The 20,524-nt window shown below is 49.8% G+C and overlaps 1 protein-coding gene across 1 annotated transcript in view; it reads left to right on the top strand.

Moving 5' to 3' along the window:
- NLRC5 (NLR family, CARD domain containing 5) overlaps nucleotides 1-19,404 on the top strand; it is a gene marked incomplete at both ends in the record, with an annotated part of 34,881 nt that extends 15,477 nt beyond the window's left edge. Inside the window, 29 exons of the mRNA XM_009877653.1 lie at nucleotides 745-828; nucleotides 1,626-1,715; nucleotides 2,430-2,495; nucleotides 3,493-3,570; nucleotides 4,025-4,108; nucleotides 5,382-5,465; nucleotides 6,172-6,261; nucleotides 6,378-6,425; nucleotides 6,836-6,910; nucleotides 7,948-8,031; nucleotides 8,765-8,848; nucleotides 9,033-9,122; nucleotides 9,232-9,294; nucleotides 11,056-11,139; nucleotides 11,470-11,553; nucleotides 12,108-12,197; nucleotides 12,441-12,506; nucleotides 13,461-13,544; nucleotides 13,622-13,705; nucleotides 13,987-14,073; nucleotides 14,540-14,620; nucleotides 15,165-15,248; nucleotides 15,597-15,680; nucleotides 16,326-16,409; nucleotides 17,021-17,104; nucleotides 17,193-17,276; nucleotides 17,955-18,023; nucleotides 18,567-18,650; nucleotides 19,321-19,404. Coding sequence (XP_009875955.1) covers nucleotides 745-828; nucleotides 1,626-1,715; nucleotides 2,430-2,495; nucleotides 3,493-3,570; nucleotides 4,025-4,108; nucleotides 5,382-5,465; nucleotides 6,172-6,261; nucleotides 6,378-6,425; nucleotides 6,836-6,910; nucleotides 7,948-8,031; nucleotides 8,765-8,848; nucleotides 9,033-9,122; nucleotides 9,232-9,294; nucleotides 11,056-11,139; nucleotides 11,470-11,553; nucleotides 12,108-12,197; nucleotides 12,441-12,506; nucleotides 13,461-13,544; nucleotides 13,622-13,705; nucleotides 13,987-14,073; nucleotides 14,540-14,620; nucleotides 15,165-15,248; nucleotides 15,597-15,680; nucleotides 16,326-16,409; nucleotides 17,021-17,104; nucleotides 17,193-17,276; nucleotides 17,955-18,023; nucleotides 18,567-18,650; nucleotides 19,321-19,404 — 2,337 coding nt within the window. The remainder of the gene's footprint in view (nucleotides 1-744; nucleotides 829-1,625; nucleotides 1,716-2,429; nucleotides 2,496-3,492; nucleotides 3,571-4,024; nucleotides 4,109-5,381; nucleotides 5,466-6,171; nucleotides 6,262-6,377; nucleotides 6,426-6,835; nucleotides 6,911-7,947; nucleotides 8,032-8,764; nucleotides 8,849-9,032; nucleotides 9,123-9,231; nucleotides 9,295-11,055; nucleotides 11,140-11,469; nucleotides 11,554-12,107; nucleotides 12,198-12,440; nucleotides 12,507-13,460; nucleotides 13,545-13,621; nucleotides 13,706-13,986; nucleotides 14,074-14,539; nucleotides 14,621-15,164; nucleotides 15,249-15,596; nucleotides 15,681-16,325; nucleotides 16,410-17,020; nucleotides 17,105-17,192; nucleotides 17,277-17,954; nucleotides 18,024-18,566; nucleotides 18,651-19,320) is intronic.
- Nucleotides 19,405-20,524: the final 1,120 nt, after the last annotated feature.

The raw sequence follows: 20,524 nt of genomic DNA, 5'->3' as shown, positions 1-20,524 counted from the left end.
CAGCCTTCGATTCCTGGCGCAACTGCAGCCTCTGGCTCCCTGAGACTGTGACCAGAGGTGCCAGTGATAGCACAGACCCTGCTCACGGAGGCACAGCTCCTCCAGCAAGTCCTCGGGGCCGGCAAAGGGACACAAATAGCCCCTGTGTTGTCCCTTTTGCCTTCCAAAGCCATGCAGCTCTGCTGGGATAAGTGAGGCAAGGGATCCACTTCATAACCTGCACGGTGCGGTGGGGGTCATCCCTCCCTTTCCTTATTTGCCTATATATGACCTAATTTTGGCTGTGAAGCTCTTCCCACCTATCTGGTGAAAATGCAGGCATATCTGTTGCAAGACAGTTCAGTCCTGAATATGTTCAGTCCTGAATATTTAGCAATGCCTCAAACCCCAGTTCTGTAGCTCACTGATTCGAATTGGCATCTGGAGATCTCTGTCATCCAGGGTTCTCTTCCTTCCATCCAGGAGGACAGTAAACACTCACTCGTTTGGTTTCTTGTTTTCTATTCCCACTTAGGTTTTCTAAAGTAAGATGGTTTTGGGGCTGAAGCATAAATCATGTTTTCCTCTTTGTCTGAAGTTGCTCCATGCAAAGATAAGCAGGGAAAATCTGCTGGGGTGGAAGAACAGTCCAGGCAAAAAAAAACAAACCCCAAAACATCTGTAGAAGAATGAAAGCAAGCAGATTTTGAGGGCTTTGTTGTTTCTACTGTTCAAAACAGTCCCCACTAACTGGAAAATGCTCAGTTTGTCAGGTAACAAGCTTGGAGATGAAGGCTGCGGTGTCCTGCTGGAAAGCCTCCCTTGGATATCAATTTCTAAGCAGCTGGAGTAAGTGTTGCCTTGTACAAACCTGAACTGCCCTCTTCTCCTGAGCCTGGCGAGGACCACACAGAGATGCTGAGCAGGGACCTGGGAGGCTGAGGCCTCACCCTGCTCTGAGCGCTCTTCAGGAAGGATGAGACTCGGCCTCTGAGACTGTTTGGGCTGAAGTCATAGAATCATAGAACAATTCAGGTTGGAAGAGACCCTTGGGATCATCAAGTCCAACCATTAACCCTACACTACAAATTCACCCCTAAACCATCTCCCCCAACACCCCATCTAAGCGACACTTGAACACATCCAGGGATGGTGACTCAACCCCCTCCCCAGGCAGCGCCGGGCCCTGACCACTCTTTCTGTGAAGAATTTCTTCCTAATGTCCAGCCTAAACCTGCCCTGTTGCAACTTGCAACCATTCCCCCTGGTTCTGTCCCTGATTCCCTGTGAGAAGAGACCAGCACCAACCTCTCTACAATGTCCTTTCAAGTAACTGTAGAGCATGTTGAGATCCCCCCTCAGCCTCCTCTTCGTCAAACTGAACAGACCCAACTCCCTCAATCGCTCCTCATAAGGTCTGTTCTCCAGGCCCTTCACCAGCTTTGTTGCCCGAGCATCGCGTGCAAAAACTTGTTTAAACGCCTCCAGAGCGCCCTTTCCTTAAAACCCCTTGCGCAGGAGTAAGTGGGCCTGTGTGTTTTCCACCAGGGCGCTTTGGAAGTGAAATGGGGGCAAGCGCGCAGCACACAGTCCTGTGTGATTTCCGTGACCACCTGATTAATTGCCTTTTTTTTAATCTTCCTTAGTCTCAGTCAAAACCACCTCTCTGTTCGTGGCATTTGCAGCCTGCTGAAGTCAGTAAATACCTGCAAGACGGTGCTGGAGGTGCAGGTCAGGTGTGTAGGTCCTGAATCACTGCTGGGGTGAGTCCCGCTATCCACTGCTGAGAGTGAGGTTCTGAGGATTTTATGGAGGCGCCTCAGAAATGGGGTGGGTGGAGAAAGCATGACTGCTGCCACCGACACTTGATCATACCTTGCTGTGAGCTCTTTTTATCTGAGCCATCCATCCACTGCTGAGAGTGAGGTTCTGAGGATTTTGTGGAGGCGCCTCAGAAATGGGGTGGGTGAAGAAAGCATGACTGACACCAGTACTTGATCATACCTTACTGTGAGCTCATTTTATCTGAGCCATCCCCCAGAATTTGAGAAGATGTGTGTGTCCTTTCCTGACCGGGGGCAATTTTAGACTCTTTCCTGCTCTCTGCCCTGGGAGTTTTTGGGAAATGGTCTCTGTGGAGTGTGAGAACTGGCGACATCACCTGGAGTGGAGCTGGAAGTTCTCTCCTATTAATTCCCCTTGGAAACTCCCTGGAAACAAGTGTGACAGTTTGGTTTACGCCTTCTCTAAAGGTTCAGAGAAACTGTGCCACCTGCTGTTTCATAGTGTGGTCCAGCCAGGGTTTCAAACTAATGGAGATTATTTTTTTCTTGCTTTGGAAGCATTTTAAGGGATTGGTATCACTAAAGCGTTTCGCAGGGTGAATTCAAGCAAGAAGTCCTGTGACATATAACCCAAATGTGACCTTGATTGATTTCTTCTCTTCACAGTCTTTGTCGTGACGCTGCAGTCCTGAGATTTACAGAAGACAAAGAGTTTGCTTCCCTTCCGCCTAGGTAGAGCGTGCGGGCACACGTGGGGTTCTCTCAGCATCTCATTTAGTTACTACATCCTGTTGAGGTACCAAGGGCAGCACTTCATCTCACAGCAGTTTTATGCCCCCTCTCCACCTCCGAATCTAAACATTGTACTTTGTCCTGGATTTCTTAGACATTTTGGAACTTGTCCGCTGCCTTTTAGACTGTTTGATGAAGTTTTCTGCCTCTAGGGAACATTCCAACCTGCAGCACCCTAACTGCGCAGGCTGATTTAATGGCAGTTGTGCTGTCTGGTAATAGCGAACAGTGAAAAAAACCCCACACCTCCAAACCTAATTCCAAAAAGATTCGCAGATCTCTGCGTGTTTAAAATGATCTGGTTCACTGCAGCATGCATTCCGGGTTACGGTACTCCTAAACCAAAATAAAATTGGAGTTTTCTTTTTTCCGCTCCGAAAATTATGGGTCAAATGAGCTCGACTCGAATGTCCTGCTTGAGAAATGGTTTCCAGCTGCTCCTGGAGCTGTAGATTCATTTATTTATGCCCTTGTTCATGGACTAAGCCCACTGTAAAATAGCATTTCCCACTTCCTCTTAGCCTTCTTCCCATTTCTTCTTAGCCAAGGAGAAACAGCAGGATTATCGTGGGATTCAGCTCAGTTGTGACTCCTCTTGAAAGAGAGTGACAGCCCGAGACGCGTGATCTGTGACTCCTTTAAGGCACCAGGTCACGTTCCAAACTCAGATACTTCAGGGTCTGGATGCTCCATTTGTTTACCAATAGTTAGTTTTCTGCAGAGACGTGGACCCTTTTCACAAGACGTGTTTAGGCAAAAGCTGGATTCTCCATCAAGCTGTAGCAGTCTGTCTTTTTCCCCTGCATGCTCGAGCATTTGGTTAATTGCTGAAAGCAAGAAGAGCTTGCTGTTAGCCAGACATGGGTGTGGGCTAGAGCCAGGGAAGCCCTGGGGCCTGCCAAATATCTTACCCTTCTCTGCTTTTGTGTTCGCTTAGGGAGAAGCCCGTGTTCTCTCCTGATGACCGACAGTATGGAGAGGAAAACCAGATGCTTGCTCCCCTCCCCAAAATAAGGTACCGGGGTAGATTTTCCCTGTGTTTTATGCGTGTCCTACCTCTGGCTCGTACAGCTGATGTAACCTGCGTCTCTGGGTTTGGATGGTGAATCAGGAGAGAGCTGGTAAAGCCCCCTGCAGTCAGTCCTTCTGCCATTGTGTTCACAGTCCCAGTTTGCAGCACTGGGAGCTCTGTGGCGAGCATCTGGTTTCCTGCAGGAGTCAGAACAGGTTGTGGGTTGCATATCTCTGTCACCGAGCCGGCGTGGGGATTCTGCGGTTCCTGCAGTGGCTCCCAGGTGAGGGCTGGCAATGGCAGAGCTTGTGGTGCCGAGGGGTTTCTCTACTGATATTTGAAAGCGGCTTTTTTGTTTTGTTAGTATCATTTATTCTCTGGTTTGCAGAAGGAGTGAAGCTTACAATCTTGTTTGCAGTCCTGCAGACCCAGGCTGTTGATTTCTCTTGCCCCCTAGGCTGACAGACAGTCATTTTCAAGCTGATGACCTGGAGAAGCTGTGTGCAGTCCTAAAGGGGTGTAGCAGCATATCCGAGCTGGAGTGAGTCCTTCTTAACTCTTACGGTCTTTTTCTGTGGCTTTTTGGGTTATTGAGAAAATGCTACTTGTTGTTTTGCGGTGTTGTACAGAAAGTGTGGTACAGGCATGGCCTTATAAAAGGCAAAGGCAATATCCTTTGCCAAGGAGATGTACGGTTCTAGCACTTTCTTAGGGCAAAAGTTGCATGCCGTTAATCTAGAAAGGGGCTGTGTGATCACTTACGCTGACTTCAGGTGTTACAAAAGCTGTATAAACCTTGCCCTGGCCTTTTTTGCCTTTGATCCGCTTGGGAGTAAAGCTGCGGAGACTGAGGGCCCCACCCAAATTAAGGTGGGAGCCCGTGTTCCTGCTGGTGACCCCCTCTGTGGTATACCAAGGACCTTCAGCACCAAAGCACCTTGTTCTGTTGGCACTGTGCCTGGGGAGTCACGCTGTTTGCTGACGCCAAGAGGTGAGCAGGCCCAGCCTGGAGGGAAAGGTTAGCCAACACCTCCCCCATCTGGGTTTTGAGGACTGAACGAGGACCAACACGAGCGTGTAGTTATGTACCACCACCCCAGCGCTGACCTCAAGTTCCTCCAGGGGAGGTTTAGATTGGGTATTAGAAAAAATTCCTTCCCCAAAAGGGTTGTGGAGCCCTGGCACAGGCTGGCCAGGGGAGGGGGGGGGGGCCCCCTCCCGGCAGGCAGATGTGGAGCTCAGGGACAGGGTCGGTGCTGGGCCTGGCACTGCTGGGCTGACGGTTGGACTCGATGATCTGAAAGGTCTTCTCCAACCTACATGATTCTGCGATTCTGATCCCTTAGGCCTGTGGCAGAGATTTTTAGCCTTTGCCCTTTACAATTCTATGATTCTTAAGCAATCACAGCAGTGGCCCCAGCCCACTGTAATCCTTGGGCTCTACTAGAGAACCTCATGTCCTTTTGCGTGAGTGAGCCGTGGCTCCTCTCTTGGGCTCGCCCAGGCTGACCACTTCTCAGAGCTGTGGACTTGCGATCCCTGGTAACTGCGTTAAAAAGCACTGTCGGTCCAGAGGGGTCACTTGGTGGACATGAGAAAAGGATGAGCCCTGAGCTGGGCTTTTGTCTGTCTTTTGTTGTTAAAGTCCAGTATCTGGTGTCCCTGTAGGCTTTAGTTGTCAGTGGAGAGGGGCAGCGCTCGTGTTGTTTCAATCAGGGTGCCCCTGTCCTGCTCTCAGAGCTCTTGTTACTAAGAATTGATAGTTTTGGGTTTTTTTCATCTATGAAATTTAAATGCATTTCTTTAAATCCTAGCCTATCAAATAACAGTCTGGGAGACGAGGGACTTTTGCAGGTTTTTCAGTTCCTGCCGAGTTTGAAAATGTTAAGTTCTCTCAGGTGAGTAGCCCCTGCTTCTCCTTACTCACAGGTGGGTTTTTGGGGGAGCACAGTCCACATTTGGGAAGGGCTCTGCAGGACCAAGTGCAGTTCTACTCTGTGTCTGTGAGGGTAGATCCACTGGGCTGTCTGGTCAGTCCTCAGCTCTAGTCCTAATCTTGTTTGATTAGTTGAGCTGTTCTCAAGCCAAGACTGTCCCATTTACTGACAAGTCTGCAGCTCCTGCTCATGTCAATGCAGTGAAAGAGTTGCTTCTGCCTTGCATCCGTGTCTTGAAATACAAGGAATTCCATTTAACCTTAAGAAGAAACTTGTGTGGTGAGATAGATCTGTCACTAGAGCAGGTTGCCCAGAGACACTGTGGATTCTCCAGCTTTGGAGATGTTCAAAACCCAGCTGGACAATGTTCTGAGAAGTCTGCTCTAGTCTAACCCTCCTCAGAACGGGAAGGTTTGACTAGATCAGCCTCGGAGGTCCATTCTGGCCTCGATTATTCTGGATTCTCTGAACTCCAGAAAGAGGGACAAATTTAAAAAAGCCCTGGAGTGAGTTGTGTTTGCAGAATTGCAGTTGGAAACCCAAGCAGGAGGAGGTAAAGGAGTAACACCTGAGAGTGGCCGATAACAGGCCCGCTGTTATCGGGTGGCGCGGTGTGAGTTGTTTGTAGCTCTGCTTGCAGCAGCTGATTCATCTCTTCTCCTTGTAGGCTTAATGACAACCAGCTCTCCCTGAACTCTGTGTTTTACTTAGCTCAGTCCTTATCTACATTGGAACACATTAAAACAATGAACCTCAGGTACGACCAGGAGTACTTTTCCTATTTTTTCCCATTTAATACCTTGAACAGTGTTTTTTGAGGAGTGTTACAGTGTCTTCAGCCTCCATCCTAATTACGTTCTTTGCTGGTTACAGCTTAGGACACGCGCAAGTGGTTCATCTAACCTTTTGGGCAAGAAACAGGTAAAATCATACCCTCTCATCTAAGTTTTCCAGACTCCTCTTTGTGAAATCTTAAAGAAATGGTGAGGTGTGAGTCTCTGAGGTGTCTCAAAGAGCCATTTGGCTCCAAACTTGGGTCAGGGTGCTGGGAGCAGGGTGAACTGTTCCATGGTGGGGTGATTGTCAGTGGCTTGAGGGTGTGGAGCTGCTGGGCCAGGGCAGAGCAAATCCCCAGAGTGCCCAAAGGCTGGAAGAGGGTAAATAAGGCCCTTTTTCTTCTGGGGATGATGTGAACTGAATTCTGGCAGGTGGTGAGAAAGGCAAGCTTGGAGCATGTAGCCGCTGCTCTTCCCCAGCTGCGGCGTGGGGAGGCAGCTATGCAGGAGCAATAACTCCAGCACGACGTGTGGACTAAAGTGTCCCTTCCCCAGGGTCAGAAGTACCAGCAGATGGAGTGGTGGCCTCCTGGCGCATCCCGAGCGAGAAGCCAAAGGACGGTGCTTTCGGTACGGCAGCCCTGGCTTCCTCTTGTCATCTGGGAGTGTGGGGAGAGGTGGCTCTGGGGGTCTGGATCTGGAGCGTGATCCGTGGAGCAGACCCGTCCCTCCAGCTGTGTCTCCTCAGGGAGCTGTCTCGTGCCCTGCCTGCCTTCGAGGGCAGGCTCAGCTCTCTTGGAAAGATGTTTCTTTCCTCTGCTTGTAGCCCATCCCAACTCATTCCACATGAGACACTCCTGGAAAAGGTGCATCTTTAATATATAGGGTCAGAGAATGCTCTTCCGTCCTCTGCTGAAACTGGACAGAGAGGCCAGTCCCCAAAACAACACTTGGTTACAAGGAAGAAGGTCTTGGCCCACGTAATTTGGCCAACCCTTAAAGAGATAGGGCCAGCTGGCAGCAGCCTGGATCAGCAGGTATTTGTCCTCTGAGGTCACTGGAGGGACGCAGGGCTCTGCCAGCGGTGGCTGGGTGAATAGGACACCCTCTTGGGACAGATTTGCGATGTCCACTGCTACCGGTGTATATGGGAAGATAAATCACGCATCTTTTGCTTGGCAAGGCTGGAGGGGATTGTCTTGCTTTCGTACGGAGGAACCTTCTAGCCGTAAATACTGAGATAGAGCTCTGGCTGGCTGCTGTGGTGGGCCCATGGAGACCTGCCTGATTAGCACCCACGAAGGTTTCTGTGACTTCCTTCCTGGAGAAGGACACAGGAGGCACCATCCCCAGCCTTGCTCTGCGAGAGCTGAGGCAGTGGGTGATGCTGTCCAGTCTCCTGAGACAATTTAAGTACCAGGGACGTGTAAGCAACACCCAAAGTGACCCTGGTATTTTGGCTGAGTGGCTCTCTTGAATCAGCTTAGAGCAGGAGAAATCATCTGGTTGTCACAGGGTTTGACTTCTCAGTCCTAGAGTGGGGGTGGCAAAATATATGTAGTGCTGGAGCGTTGCTGCGAGGACGTGCGGCTCTGGGCTGTGAAGGGAGTGTTGCCGTACCGTGCTCATGCGCAATGTTTAGCAACTGAGCGCTTTCTTTGCTTCAGCCTCGGGGACTGCAGAGTGGGACCGGAGGACGTGACCAGGCTGTGCCAGACGCTGGCTCAGTGTCCCCAGCTCACAGAAATCGAGTAAGTGGTGCCCGCTCCGCAACCCTGCCTGCCCGTCTCCCCAGCCCACAGGTCCAGCGTTGGGGTTCAGATTCGCAGCGGATGCAAATCTCTCGCCACAGCCTCTTAGAAATCCCCACAAAACTTGGTTTCTGCTGTCTTCTCCATTTCGGACAGAGTTGGGCTTCTCTTAAGTCTACCATATCCGTGCGTAAGCACCCCAGAACACGGATGTGTTCTCCTAGTCTTCCTCAAACATGTGGCTAGACACGAGGGTTGTCACCTACTCCTCGAGACCCTGGCTTGCAGCGTGGCCAGACTGGCCAGCAAAGCCGTGAACTGAACTCCCAAAGAACCGGTCACTCCAGGCAGGAGCTGGGCACTAAGAAAATTAGAAGAATCCTGGTCAGAACAAAAAAACCCAGAGTAATAACAAATCAAAATAACATAATGCCCATATCACACGCATGAAATACATCGGTAGGGTCATTTTATAAATCTACAGCGATGGAAAAATAAGAGTCTTACAACTGGAATATTGATTGACTATAGCATGTAGAGAAACACAGAGGTCAGCCTGCAAGGGCTAAATCTTGCCTGGCTTTCAGGGCATTTCTGGATGTGCGCTTTTTTTTGGAATTTGCCCGTAACACTCCCATGCACATGTGTGTGTGCGTGTCCTTGTAGATTTTATTGAAATACTGAGAGATTGTCCTAGTTTCTCTTGGCATTTGTTTCCTTACGTATTTTACAGTCTGTATGGAAATTCGTTGAGTGAGCAGAGCATTGAGAGATTAGTGAGCTTCCTGCCGTACCTCTGTCATCTGAGGCTCCTGAGGTAATATTTGGGGTCCGTGCTGCGGGGAGGCGTTGGTTTGGGGAGTGCTAATGCCACAGCATGTCTTAGGAACATCTGTCGGTAATTGTAGATAAAAAAGCTAGGCGAAAAGGAGTGCAGCGTGCATTGGAACCTTTCTTCTTGGGAGCCAATTCTGTTATTGTTTCTTTCCCTTCCTTTTCAGCGTTCGGAACAACACATTTTCCCCACGTTGTGCTGTCTTGTTCGCCAGCTCCATCAACCTCTGTGAGCGGATCAGAGCAGTGGAAGTCCGGTAAGACGCTCAGAATATTTGGAACCCAGCAGCTCAGCTTTAAAGGGACTCCAAAGCTTCTCATCTTTGAAGAGCGTTGCTTAAGGACCGCCTTTTGTGTTTGCTTCAGGTCAAGTGAAAATGCTTTCTTGCATTTAGGACCAAGCCTGCGAAGCCAGAAGACATCATGCAGGTACTGGCGTACATTTAATTATAATTCACTCGGCTGGATTAGGTTTGAAACTGTGGTGCAAGTAGCCAAATCTCCTCTTGTATGAAGAACTCTTGGACTGGTAGTCAAGGAGCTGGGCTAGTAGCCAAAGCTTTGGGGCTCAATTCAGCTGCCCAAGTGCAACATTCAGATTCACTGGTACGGCAGAGGCCCTCGCCTTTCTTGAGTGGCCACTGGACTACATGTGATTGCAGAATCACAGAACTATTGAGGCTGGCAAAGCCCTCTGAGATCATTGAGCCTCTCCTTAAACCCCTCCAGGGACGGGGACTCCCCCTGCCCTGGGCAGAGCATCCCAGGGCCTGAGCACCCTCTCCGGGAGAGGAAGGGCTGCCTGAGACCCAACCCAGATCTCCCCTGACGCAGTCTCAGGCCGGGCCCTCTCATCCTGGGAGAAGAGCCCCACCTGACTGCATCCTCCCTGCAGGGAGTTGCAGAGAGCGATGAGGCCCCCCCTGAGTCCCCTCTGCTCCAGCTGAACACCCCCAGCTCCCTCAGCCGCTCCTCACGGCACTTGCCCTCTAGTCCTTTCCCCAGCCTCGTTGCTCCTCTGGAGCGGCACCAAATTCTGCTGTGAAAGCCACTGACCTGAGCACTGGCCATCTCCAGAGGGGTGCCTTGGGTTCTGGGTGATCCCCGTGTGAACATCAGCGTGGTTGTGTGTATGATAGGTGTCTGCAGCCTGGCTGGCAACGATGTCCCTGTGAAGACTGTGACGTGTCTCCCGTTAGGCACCAAGGAGAGGCCAAAAGTTGTGAAAAGATGTATTCCTAACTTAAAACGTGGCGTTTGTTGTTCCTGAGCTCAGGGAGGTGTTCCCAGAAGTGCCAAGCACTGGCACAGCTGAGGGCGTTCATCTTGTTGCGATATTCAAAGGGAAGGTCGCAAAAATGACAGAACTTATCTACACGTAGATAAGCCGACACTTCTTTATTGCAGCGCTGGGAAGCTTGGAAATCACCAAAAATCACCAAAATTCAGCCTGTTTATACACTTTTTGTGCAAAGTCATGATCTTTAACATAAACATGCATACTATGCCCACTATTAATTTTGACATTTACAATGATCAATGGTGGTGTCCCTGCCCACGACAGGGAGGTTGGACTAGATGATCTCTAAGGTCCCTTCCAGCCTAGGCCATTCTATGATTCTATGATTCTATGATTGGTTTAGCCCTTATTAATATTCTTATATCAATACGATTATTGGTTATTTTGTTGATTACAACTCCTGATATACAAATTAAGGTGAGATATGCGATGTTTCTATGTTATTATCACAAAACATGCGACGTTTCTATGTTACTATCACAAAACATAAGATAAAAAGGTAGGGAGGTAAGTCCAGAACATTCCAGGGAGGTAGGGAAGCAGGCACAGAACATCCCCAGGGAGGAAGGGAGACAAGCACGAAACATTCCCTCTCAGTTTTGCAACCCGTACCAGCTCTGCTTTTAGCCAAGGCCTACACACCATTTCTTAGCATAAGTAAGGTTTTTAAGGTTTTATATTCCTTATCCTAATACAAGTCAATAAACTGCTTTGATTAAAATGGTGATTAATTAAAATGGTAATTAGTTATTCATCAGCTCCTTAAAACTTAAATTTGATGACAACAGTCTCAGCGAATGCTGCCCAGAAACTGGTGTGAAAATGCAGCTGCTGATGGGCAGCTCTCGTTACTCCATCGTCCTTTAACTCTCTCGCTCTCTCACGCACAGGCTGGTGGACTGTGCCATCGGTCGAGGGCAGGTGGATGAGCTCTGCAGAGTCCTGGAGCGGCACGGGTGGCTGGCAGAAGTAGAGTAAGTAAGGCTTACAAATCTCCTCTCTATATATGTTTAAAGAGGGCTTGAGCTGGTGGGACAAATTGGAATTTTCGCTCTGTGGCTGTTCTGAGGCATCATCTGAGCCCTGCTCTGAGCTTGTGTTCAGAGCTCTTTGTCTGAGCTTGTCCTGGAGCTCACATGTGAGGTAGTTTTTGTAGGGCAGCAGCTTGTTTTAGACAGAGCTTTAATGGCCGAGCTGGGGTTTAAGTCTGGGAGGTCTGGATTTTTCCTTCAAAGCTATTCAGAGGAGCGTGGCTGCTTAAAAGGCTGAGTTTTGGTTGGCCACCTTGTTCTTCTGCCTTTCAGTCTCTCCGGGAATCAGCTGGGAGATGAAGGCCTGAGGTGCTTCTTGGACCACTTGCATCGAGTGCCCGTTACCTGTTCCCTCAAGTAAGAAAATATTCTGGGAGTCGGAGGCGCCCTAGCAGAAACGTGTTCATGCGATGCTTCCCGAAGCTGGTTGCCATGCTTCTTGCCCACTTCTGCCTTAGCAGGTCAGGTCTGAGTGAGCCAGGAGCCTGACTCAAGACCTCCAGGTCAAGGTGATTCAAAAAACTGCCCAAAACCTGCCCATGTAACTAAAAGTCTTTCTTTTAGCATCAACAAACAAAGCCCAGAGCAGGGTAGTGTGGCAGAAGTTGGCCCAGTGCCCTGAGCGTTCAGTTCATCGCTTTTTTCTGTCTGTTGTCCTTTTTGAATAACTCAGGGCCCACCCAGGGGTGCTGTGAGCTTCTCTGGGCCCTTCGCCAGCCTCTCACCTTCCCTTTTTGTCCCCTGAATTGTCAGTGCTGTGTCTGGGGGGGCTTTGGTGCATTTAGCACAGCTGAAGGGGCCTAGCACCCCACAAACTGCTCTGCCTTCGGTGCTGGCTTGCATTTCGCTTCTGTGCCTGAGGATCCGGGGGACAACACCTGAAAAAAAAACCCTCCTTCTCTTCTGTGCAGTCTCAGCCACAACAGGATTTCTCAGGACGGAGTTCTGCACCTCTTAAATGCTTTTGCCACATCTGGAAACACTGCTGAAGTTCAAGTCAGGTGTGTGTTTCTCCTCAATGATCTTTGGTTCTTCCCTGCGTGTTTTCTTATTCATTACCACAAAATCTGTGATCTTCAGGTAATGACGTTGAGGGCATTTTGTGATTCTGGGCTGAGCCGGGTACCTCTGTTTCTACTGTACTGTGGTGTTTTGTGCAGATCAATGTATTATTAAATTCTGACCACTGAGAAAAACTGTAATTTTCCCTGCAAATCTTACACTCACGTGTCTTCTCGGTGCAGTTTGTGCTCCAGAGCAACTTTAATCATCAAGTTGACAAGCAGAGATGACCCGAGAAAGATTTTAAGGTAATGGTCCAGAGATTTTTTTGATGATTTCTTTGACAAAAGGTGGGATCAAGGCAGACAATTTCTCTTTTACCCCTTTGCTCCTGGTACAGTGATATTTTGCTCTAAGAGATGATACATTTCCTTTGATTCACTTTCTGAGAAGAGCTTTTTCATGTCACAGAGGATCCTCACCGAGGAGCCAGCAGGTGTGCCTGCAGGGTGCCTCAAAAACCCACCCATCAGCATACCCATAGGCTGGGTCAGAACAATCCAACAGGCGCTTCTGAAGTGTCACCACAGTCATTTTGAAAAGCCCCGCAAGGCTTTCAATGTTTCGGTGCCATCCGTCCTTCTCCATGGGGAAAGGTTGTAATGCCTGAGATTTCTGGATCAGATCCTCCTCCTCCTCTGCTCTGCCCTGGGGAGGCCACATCTGGAATGTTGTGTCCAGTTCTGGGCCCCTCAGCTCCAGAGGGACAGGGAACTGCTGGAGAGAGTCCAGCGCAGCCCCAGGGATGATGGAGGGATGGAACATCTCCCTGGGGAGGAAAGGCTGAAGGAGCTGGGGCTCTGCAGCTGGAGAAGAGGAACCTGAGGGGTGACCTCAGTCATGGTTATAAATATGTCAAGGGAGAGTGTCAGGCGGATGAAGCCAGGCTCTTTTCAGGGACGTCCAGTGACAGGACAAGGGGCAATGGGTGCAAGCTGGAACATAAGAGGTTCCACAAAAATATTAGGAAAAGCTTTTTCCCTGTGTGGATGCCAGAGCCCTGGCCCAGGCTGCCCAGAGAGGGTGTGGAGTCTGCTTCTTTGGAGCACGTTCCTGTGGGGCTTCCCTGGGTGACCCTGCTCTGGCAGGGGGTTGGACTAGATGATCTTTTGAGATCCCTTCCAACCCCAAACATTCTGTGATTCTGTGAAGCCTGAGCTGTTTGTAAGGAACTGAGGTTGTTCTCTTCTGCCTCTTTTCAGACTCTCAGAGTGCAACTTTCAGCCAGAGCACCTGGAAAAGTTGTGCTTGCTCCTGGAAAAGTGCACGGGTCTGACCGAGTACATGTGAGTTACTGGCTGCTTGGACCCCCTTGGGCTGGGCTTGTTTGTAAGCTGCTCGTTACAACAACCTTTGGTTCTAGATCCTCCAATAACAACGTGACAGTCCAGGCTGCGGAGAGACTTCTGCGGTCACTGAGCCAGAACTTGGGGCCTCTGAAAATCAGGTACTGTGTCGTTGCGCTGCTTTAGAGGTTGCCCTGGAGCTTGGGTGGTCGTGTAAGATCTCCTTACCTCAAAACCAGAAGTGAACTACGCTTCTTCCAAAGACAGGACGTGTTGGCCTGAGGAATTTCTGTGGGTGACTCTTAAGTTATTGGTATTACTAGTCTGAAGAGTGAAGCAGCCTTTCCTTAGAAATTAAGAGGGCTGAGCGCGCAGCAGGCAGAGGCAGAGGTGGACCCGTGCGTGTGAATTAAAGCAGAGCTGCCTGTCTTCTGCTTTGCAGCATCGAAGAGCCGTGGGTATGTAAAGAAAGTGTCACGAACCTCCTTGAGCTCGCTGTCCAGGCCTGTGGAAACATTACTGAGATCATGTAAGTAGCACCTCGAGTTCTGGTATGTTTTAGGTATTTTCTTTTGGCTTGATATTCCTGAGGAAAGGGGATTGAAGCCAGGGCTTCAGCTTGCTCTTCTGTTCTTTATTCTCTGTCTCCAGTGTGTTTGTAAGCCATTAGCCAACTCGAAGCAAGTTTGGCCCAAATATCTGGCAGGTAGAAGTGCTTGGAAGGTTTGTGGTCGCACACCTTAGAAGGTGTAGTGGGAAGGAGACCACGTTCCTGGTCTCCTGTGGGAGAGAGAGTGCCCATATTAAGCTGGATTTGGAACTAGTTTAAACATCGTGAACCTCTTCAGAGAGGGGTGGTTAGTGTTCGTGTGCCAGCCTAGCCCTGCCCTGTCCAGTCCTCCTGATTTTAGTTCTAGAAAATAGCATTTGCTGTCCCTCAAGAGTTGTGATGTTCTCCCGAGGCTTGTGATGTTCTCTAATCTCTTCCTTTCCAGGATATGTAAAGAGAAATGCCTCTTCCAGTTAGGTGTAAAGTTCCCCCACTGCCAGGAGAAGGTGGAGTCGGTTGTTAACAGGTGAGAAAAGTGACTGTTGGTCCCAATCTTCTCCTTTCTGAACCCCACCATGGGATGAAGAATATCTTCATGAATATCCTGAGTGCTTGAGGCTCTGATCTCCGTGGGTTCAGGCTCACAGAGGGAACCTTGCTCACATGGCTTAGTCTTGCGGGCTGCCCTCGTTCAGGCCTGGGCTGGACCTGCATGAGGCAAGAAAAATCTCCCTACCTTCCCGGCAGGACCAGGAGCGCTCAGGAGACACGAGCACTTTGAAGACTCTCAAGACATGTTGGCTTCTGTGTGAAAGTGTAGAAAGAGAACGGTGTTAGCATCTTCTTCCCTTTGTGTAGCTAAAGAAGACGGCAGCTGTTGCCTTGTGCAGTTGGGGAAGGGCTTTGGTTCTCTAGACTGTGGTGTAGACTGGATGTAGCAGGAGCGCTCAAGGAGGGAACTCAAAAAACTCTTGATTATTTCCCAAGCCTGGCCCTAAGGCGCACGAGACGCTGCAGTGGGCGTCTACTGAGCGTTAGTGACCGCTGCGTTGTGTGTTTGTGTCCTGCAGACTGGCTCTGTACGACCCAGAAATCCAGCACGCTCGCTTCTACCAAAGGATTTGTGAAAAGTGTGCTCAGCTGCAGGAACTGAGGTGAGTTGCCAGGCATTGTGGAGGAGTTTTTTGGAAAGGGAATAGCTTGTCCTTGGGTGTGCGGCAGAGCACAGGGGTGAGTCTCTGACCTCTGTGTCCCCTACGTAGAGTGTTTGGATGGAAGACGAGTAGACCCCGTGGCTTCCTGGGGTATCCTTTGAAGGCATCTAAATCTCTTCCCTGTGCCTGGGGGATCTGTACTATCTTAGCGTGTCTGGGAGCTCCCATGGGACCTTGCCAATTATCCATGTTGTGACGCTTCTTCAGTGTCCCAGGACCGGTGTGGGCTTGGTTCGGACCCTTCGTCATCGGTGGACGTAGCCCAGATGTGCTCTTCTGTCCTTGCAGGTGGTCTCATGTTGAGCTCCACAACGATGAAGCAGAGATGCTTGCCAGGATTTTGCTGCCTCTTCCAAAGCTGAAGAAGTTTGGGTATGTCCTCAGCTGTGTGGTCTTTTCCATGTGTTTATTGTTTGTTCAACACTGTGCCTCACCCTGATCCTCTCTGAAACGCTCCTTGTCTGGAATATGACCATGAGCTGTGATCTCTCCTGGGCTGCGGTGAGGTGACAAACTCAACAGCTCCCTGCAGATCACACTAAAGGTGGTTATAGGAGCGCTGTGTGCATGTCTTGAGCTTCTTTGCTCTCCCCTTTTTTTGAAGTGAAAGCAATTTCAGACTGAGACGTTGGCTCTTGTTTACGTCATAGGTAGCTTTATACCACCTACAGTGTAAAAGCGCTTTTCCTCCTCCAAATAGCATTCGGTCCTTTTCCCAGCCCTCTTCAGCTGGCTGTAAGTGGGAGATAGGCTCATAAGGGACATGGGAAACGTTGGGGTTGGTTGGCCCTGGCGGAGGCTGTGCTGGTGTGGGTACGTCGTGGCAACGTCTCTGAACTACCTGGCCCTTGCAGCCCTGTACGCAGGAGGTGTGGAAATCTCTCCAAACTTACTGGTCCCTTGTGTCCGTGCTGGCTGGGGTTTGGGATGGGGCAGCTTGCCTGTCGGTGCAGGAAATTCCTCTTTCTCAGAGTGCTGAGACCTGACCTTGTGCGTTGATCCCCGGCTGTTTTGCAGGCTGATCTCGAGCAGTCTGATGCCGGCTGGGATGCATTACTTGACCACAGGCTTGCAGAATTGCCAGGCCATCAAAGAACTCAAGTGAGTGTTGTTACCAGGCTGTCTGGAGTCTGCCTGGTTCTTTCTAGAAGCTTTAGTGAAATTGTAGCTTCTCTTCTGCCCCTGCTGTGGGCAGGTGTAGTTTTCCTGATGGCTAGAGAACTTCAGCCAGGGAAGAAGCAACAGTTCCTTTTTATTTTGCAATGCACAATGAATGAGACAACAGAGATCGGTAGCCTGTGGCAGGAAGTGTGTTTTTGTCCCATCTGGGAGGGAGTCTTTCCCGTGCAGCCATCCCAGAGCCAGCCTTTTGCTCCAGGAGGGTGATCCGGTGGGCTGCCCGCAGAGACGGCTTTTCTAGGCATCCTTCTCTTAGGAAGTGCCACGGCACCGTGTGTCGCTGTCATTAGAACTTTGCCATCTTGTGAGCACTGTGGCACCTTGCTCCCAGAGGGGCTGGCTTCTTGCTCCAGAATGTTCGGGATTCTCTGGGATCCAGTAGAATTGCGTTAGCGAACACAATGGAAATCTATTTGCGAGGACTAGAATACACTCCCGCATCTCTTCCACCCTTGTTTTTCTCTCCTCTGCTTGGAGCGCTCGCACGACTGCCCGTTTGTAGTTAGTTGTTCCCGTGTTGTTTCGTCTTTCAGCCTGAGCTACATGAATCTCGGCAGTGCTGCCATTGCTAAGCTCGTGTTGGGACTTCGTGAAATGTCATCTTTAAAAAGACTTATGTAAGTATGGGACCGCAGCTCACCTCTAGCCGAGCTACTAGTACTAACAGGAGCTTAATGCCCGTCTTCCTGGGGATGTTGTTTCCAGCTTGAACCACACCGGTGTTGGTAATGACGGCTGCTCCAGACTTGCGGAAGCCTTGAGGAACATGTACAACCTGGAGGAAATCAAGTGAGTTTCTCCTTTCTTGCAGCCTCTCAGCAGCAGAGAGGTGACCACTAGTGCCAGCGTTTGGAGAGACCCAGATATGCTCGTACATGATGTCGTAAATAAAACAGGGAGGTTGCGAAATGGGCTAGAGGAAATCGGAGCTTGGTGTTCCGAAGAGGAGGATGGGGTCTAACCCCACTCTGCTGCAGTCACAGAGAAAATGGATTTGACAGCACTTGGATAAAAATCTCTGGAATCCCTGGAATCCTGAACAGGGCCAGAGGCTCCCTTCGCTCCTGGCAGAGCCTCAGACCCAGCACTCGCTGCTCTGAAAAGATCTGAATCTAGAGGCTTCTTTTTTTCCTCGCTCTGTAGCCAGATGCTGTCTGTTCACCACTTTTGGAAATAATACTTTGGGAAATAACAACCACCTGTCGCCTGTCTTAATATTCGGACTGAAGTAATTCCCCACCCATTAGCAAGATTCAGTGGTTTTGATTGTTCTTTGTAATTTTTTTTTTAAAGCCTCATTACCAGTTGTTATTTTTTCATGAGACAGTTGAGAGAAGCAGCTCTTTGATGCTGCTGCCAAGGTCTGAAGTGTCATCCAGCAGATGGGAGACATAAAATAAGATCTCATACCTTTCCTGGCACTTAGCGTTTTCCTTTACAACACAGCCTGTCTTCTTCTCTTTTAAGTTTAAGCCACAACAAGATTGGAGATCCAGGCCTGTTTCTGCTGAAAATGCCAAACCTGAAGAAAATCGAGTGAGTCCTTTTGTCTTGTTCATGGCAATCTCAGTTTGGGGGGGAAGCCTGGATGGGGAGAGCCCTGTGCCGCCCCCACTTGCACCTTTCAGCTTTTTCGATGTCAGTGAAGACCTGCTCCAAAGTCTCCCACGCTGTGAGGGCAGTCTCTAGAGAAGGGTCGCTCTCGGAGACCTCAGTTCCAACTGTTCGTCCTCCAAGGGAACAGAAATGAGGGTGCCCAGGCTGTTTGTTAGGCTCAGCTCTGGGGTATGCCTTGTCGGTTCTTGAAAATGAAGAAAGCGTGGAACCGACTTGAACAAGAAAAAGGAATTTCCAGTTCTTTCTGGGAGAGGGGAAGCTGCTCCTTCCTCCCGGGGCCTGCGGAAGCAGGAGTGACTTGGTACTTGACAAAACCACGCTGCAAATCCCCAGGTCATTTTCCTGTGTCTCTGGACACACCTCTGCAGCTCCTCTCATCACACCAGGCCGTCAGTGAAATACTTTAACGTGGTACATCCTGGTTCTTGTTTGGTCACTGAGAGTCTTTCATGCTTATCTCAGCCTTTCAGGGAACAGCTCTAGTCCTGCTGGAGGGGAAAAACTTATGGAAGCTCTTGCCTACTGCAAGCGCATCGAGGAGTTAATGTGAGTGTGTCATTGCCGATGTCCCTTCAGGAAGCTGGGCAAAAACGAAGACAAAGAAACCAAATCTAGCCCGGCTCCAGTAAAGCCAAAAACATTTTTACCACTAATTCTCATGAGACCAGGGTAAAAACTCATAGTTACATGGGACAGGAATGTGTGGTGCTGGGTGTGGGAGGCTTGAAGCTTGGTTCAGCGCAGAAGGGATGAATCCGCAGTGTAATAAGCAGTGGCACCGGCATACGGGCTGTGTGGTGCCTGTGCTGATGAAGAAATCGGCGTTAATCTGTGTGGCTGCAAAAATGGAGGGGAGATGACAGGTAGAGGCTTTGCTCAGCCAGGTGTATTATCAGTCTTTCCATTCCAGACTGGTTGATCAAACGTATGTGCCCTGCCGTGTTAAATAAATACAAATTTGAAAAGAACAAATGAGAAAAAGTTACATTTAAAACACATATAACCTTCCGATTGCAGTCCTGGGCTAAGGACACATATTAGAAAACCTCCTTGTTCTTTCCTCTCGCCCTCAATGTCCTCTGAAGCCCTGACTTCAGTTCCTTTCAGCATAGTGCTGTGCACATGTGGGGGAGCAATGGGGGTCACAGGCGCATGTGGGTGAGGAATGAAGCTCTGCACTTCGCTGCCAGTGACATTTTGTTTCTGCTCCTTCCAGACTGTCGAGGAATGATTTTGGAGACAGCGCAGCAGTGAAACTTGCCCTCTGTCTGCCTCACACAACCAACCTGAAGATCCTCCAGTAAGTGTCACCCTCTGCCCCGGGAGAGCTGGATAATCCTGGTGGCGTCCCTGCCCATGACAGGGAGGTTGGATTAAATGATCTCTAAGGTCCCTTCCAGCCTAGGCCAGTCCAGGATTCTAAACCAATATGTGGAATGGCTGAGGTGCGGCACGGGGACAGGCGCGGATGGCAGTGGTGGTGGGCTGGGCTCTTCTGTAGACATTGCTGTAAAGCGTCTCAGGATTGAGAAACCCTCCTCAATTTCTCTGCTGCCTGGAGTCACATCAACTATTGTTGCATAATCTCCTGCAGCGTCAACTTCAGAGATGAACCAGGCGTTGTACACACAGTAAAATAACCCGTAAAATTGGTTTTGAGTACGTTAGCTCCTGGTGCCTCTGGCTGTCCTCTCGTTCTAGTGTAACTTAAGCATAAATCCGAGCACCTTTTGTGGCTCTGCACTGTTTTGTGCAGGCACCTCTGAGTAATTTTTTTTCCCCCTGAACTCAGCTGTATTATATTTTTAAGTCTTTTTTAGGAGTCTTTGCAGGGCTTTAACACACAGGAATTTCTCATACCGTTTCACAGTAACAAAGCAAGAAATTGGTGAGCTAGAAGAGCTCCCTGGGCTCAGCTGACCTAGTGGTGTGTTTGCCAGGCTGTGTCGAAGTTATCCTCCAGAGATATCGTAGAAAAAGAATCCCAGTGAGGGGAATCCACAGTCCTCTGGGTATTTTCACCAGAAAAGGTGTTGGGAGATCTGCAGACACCAGGTCCTGTCTGCTTTTTGTTCTTAAGGCCTTTCCTCCCGCTTTTCAAACCCATCCCATGCACGCAGAGCTGGACACAGCTGGACACCCCGGAGGTGCTGTGCAGCTTTGGTTTTGCAGCAGCCGGGCTCCTTCGTTGTCAGCGTGGGCAAATCTGCTCAGCTTGCGCATCCTTAGCCCCAGTGTCGCCGACAGCAGCGGGAGCTGCCTGACATGCTGGCCCCTGCCGCCGCCTCCCCGTTTTCCAGGCCTAATCGAACTGGTTCAAAAGATGTAGCAGTTACCTTCTTGGCGAGTTAAAGGCGAGCTTTTGTTACAGATTTATTCTAAAATAGTTCTGCCAGGCACAGAGGGACCTGGGGGTGTTG

The sequence above is a fragment of the Apaloderma vittatum genome, unplaced genomic scaffold (assembly GCF_000703405.1).
Source record: "Apaloderma vittatum isolate BGI_N311 unplaced genomic scaffold, ASM70340v1 scaffold12871, whole genome shotgun sequence".
NCBI classification, from domain to species: Eukaryota; Metazoa; Chordata; class Aves; order Trogoniformes; family Trogonidae; genus Apaloderma; species Apaloderma vittatum.
This window is presented reverse-complemented; position numbering and strand designations above follow the sequence as displayed.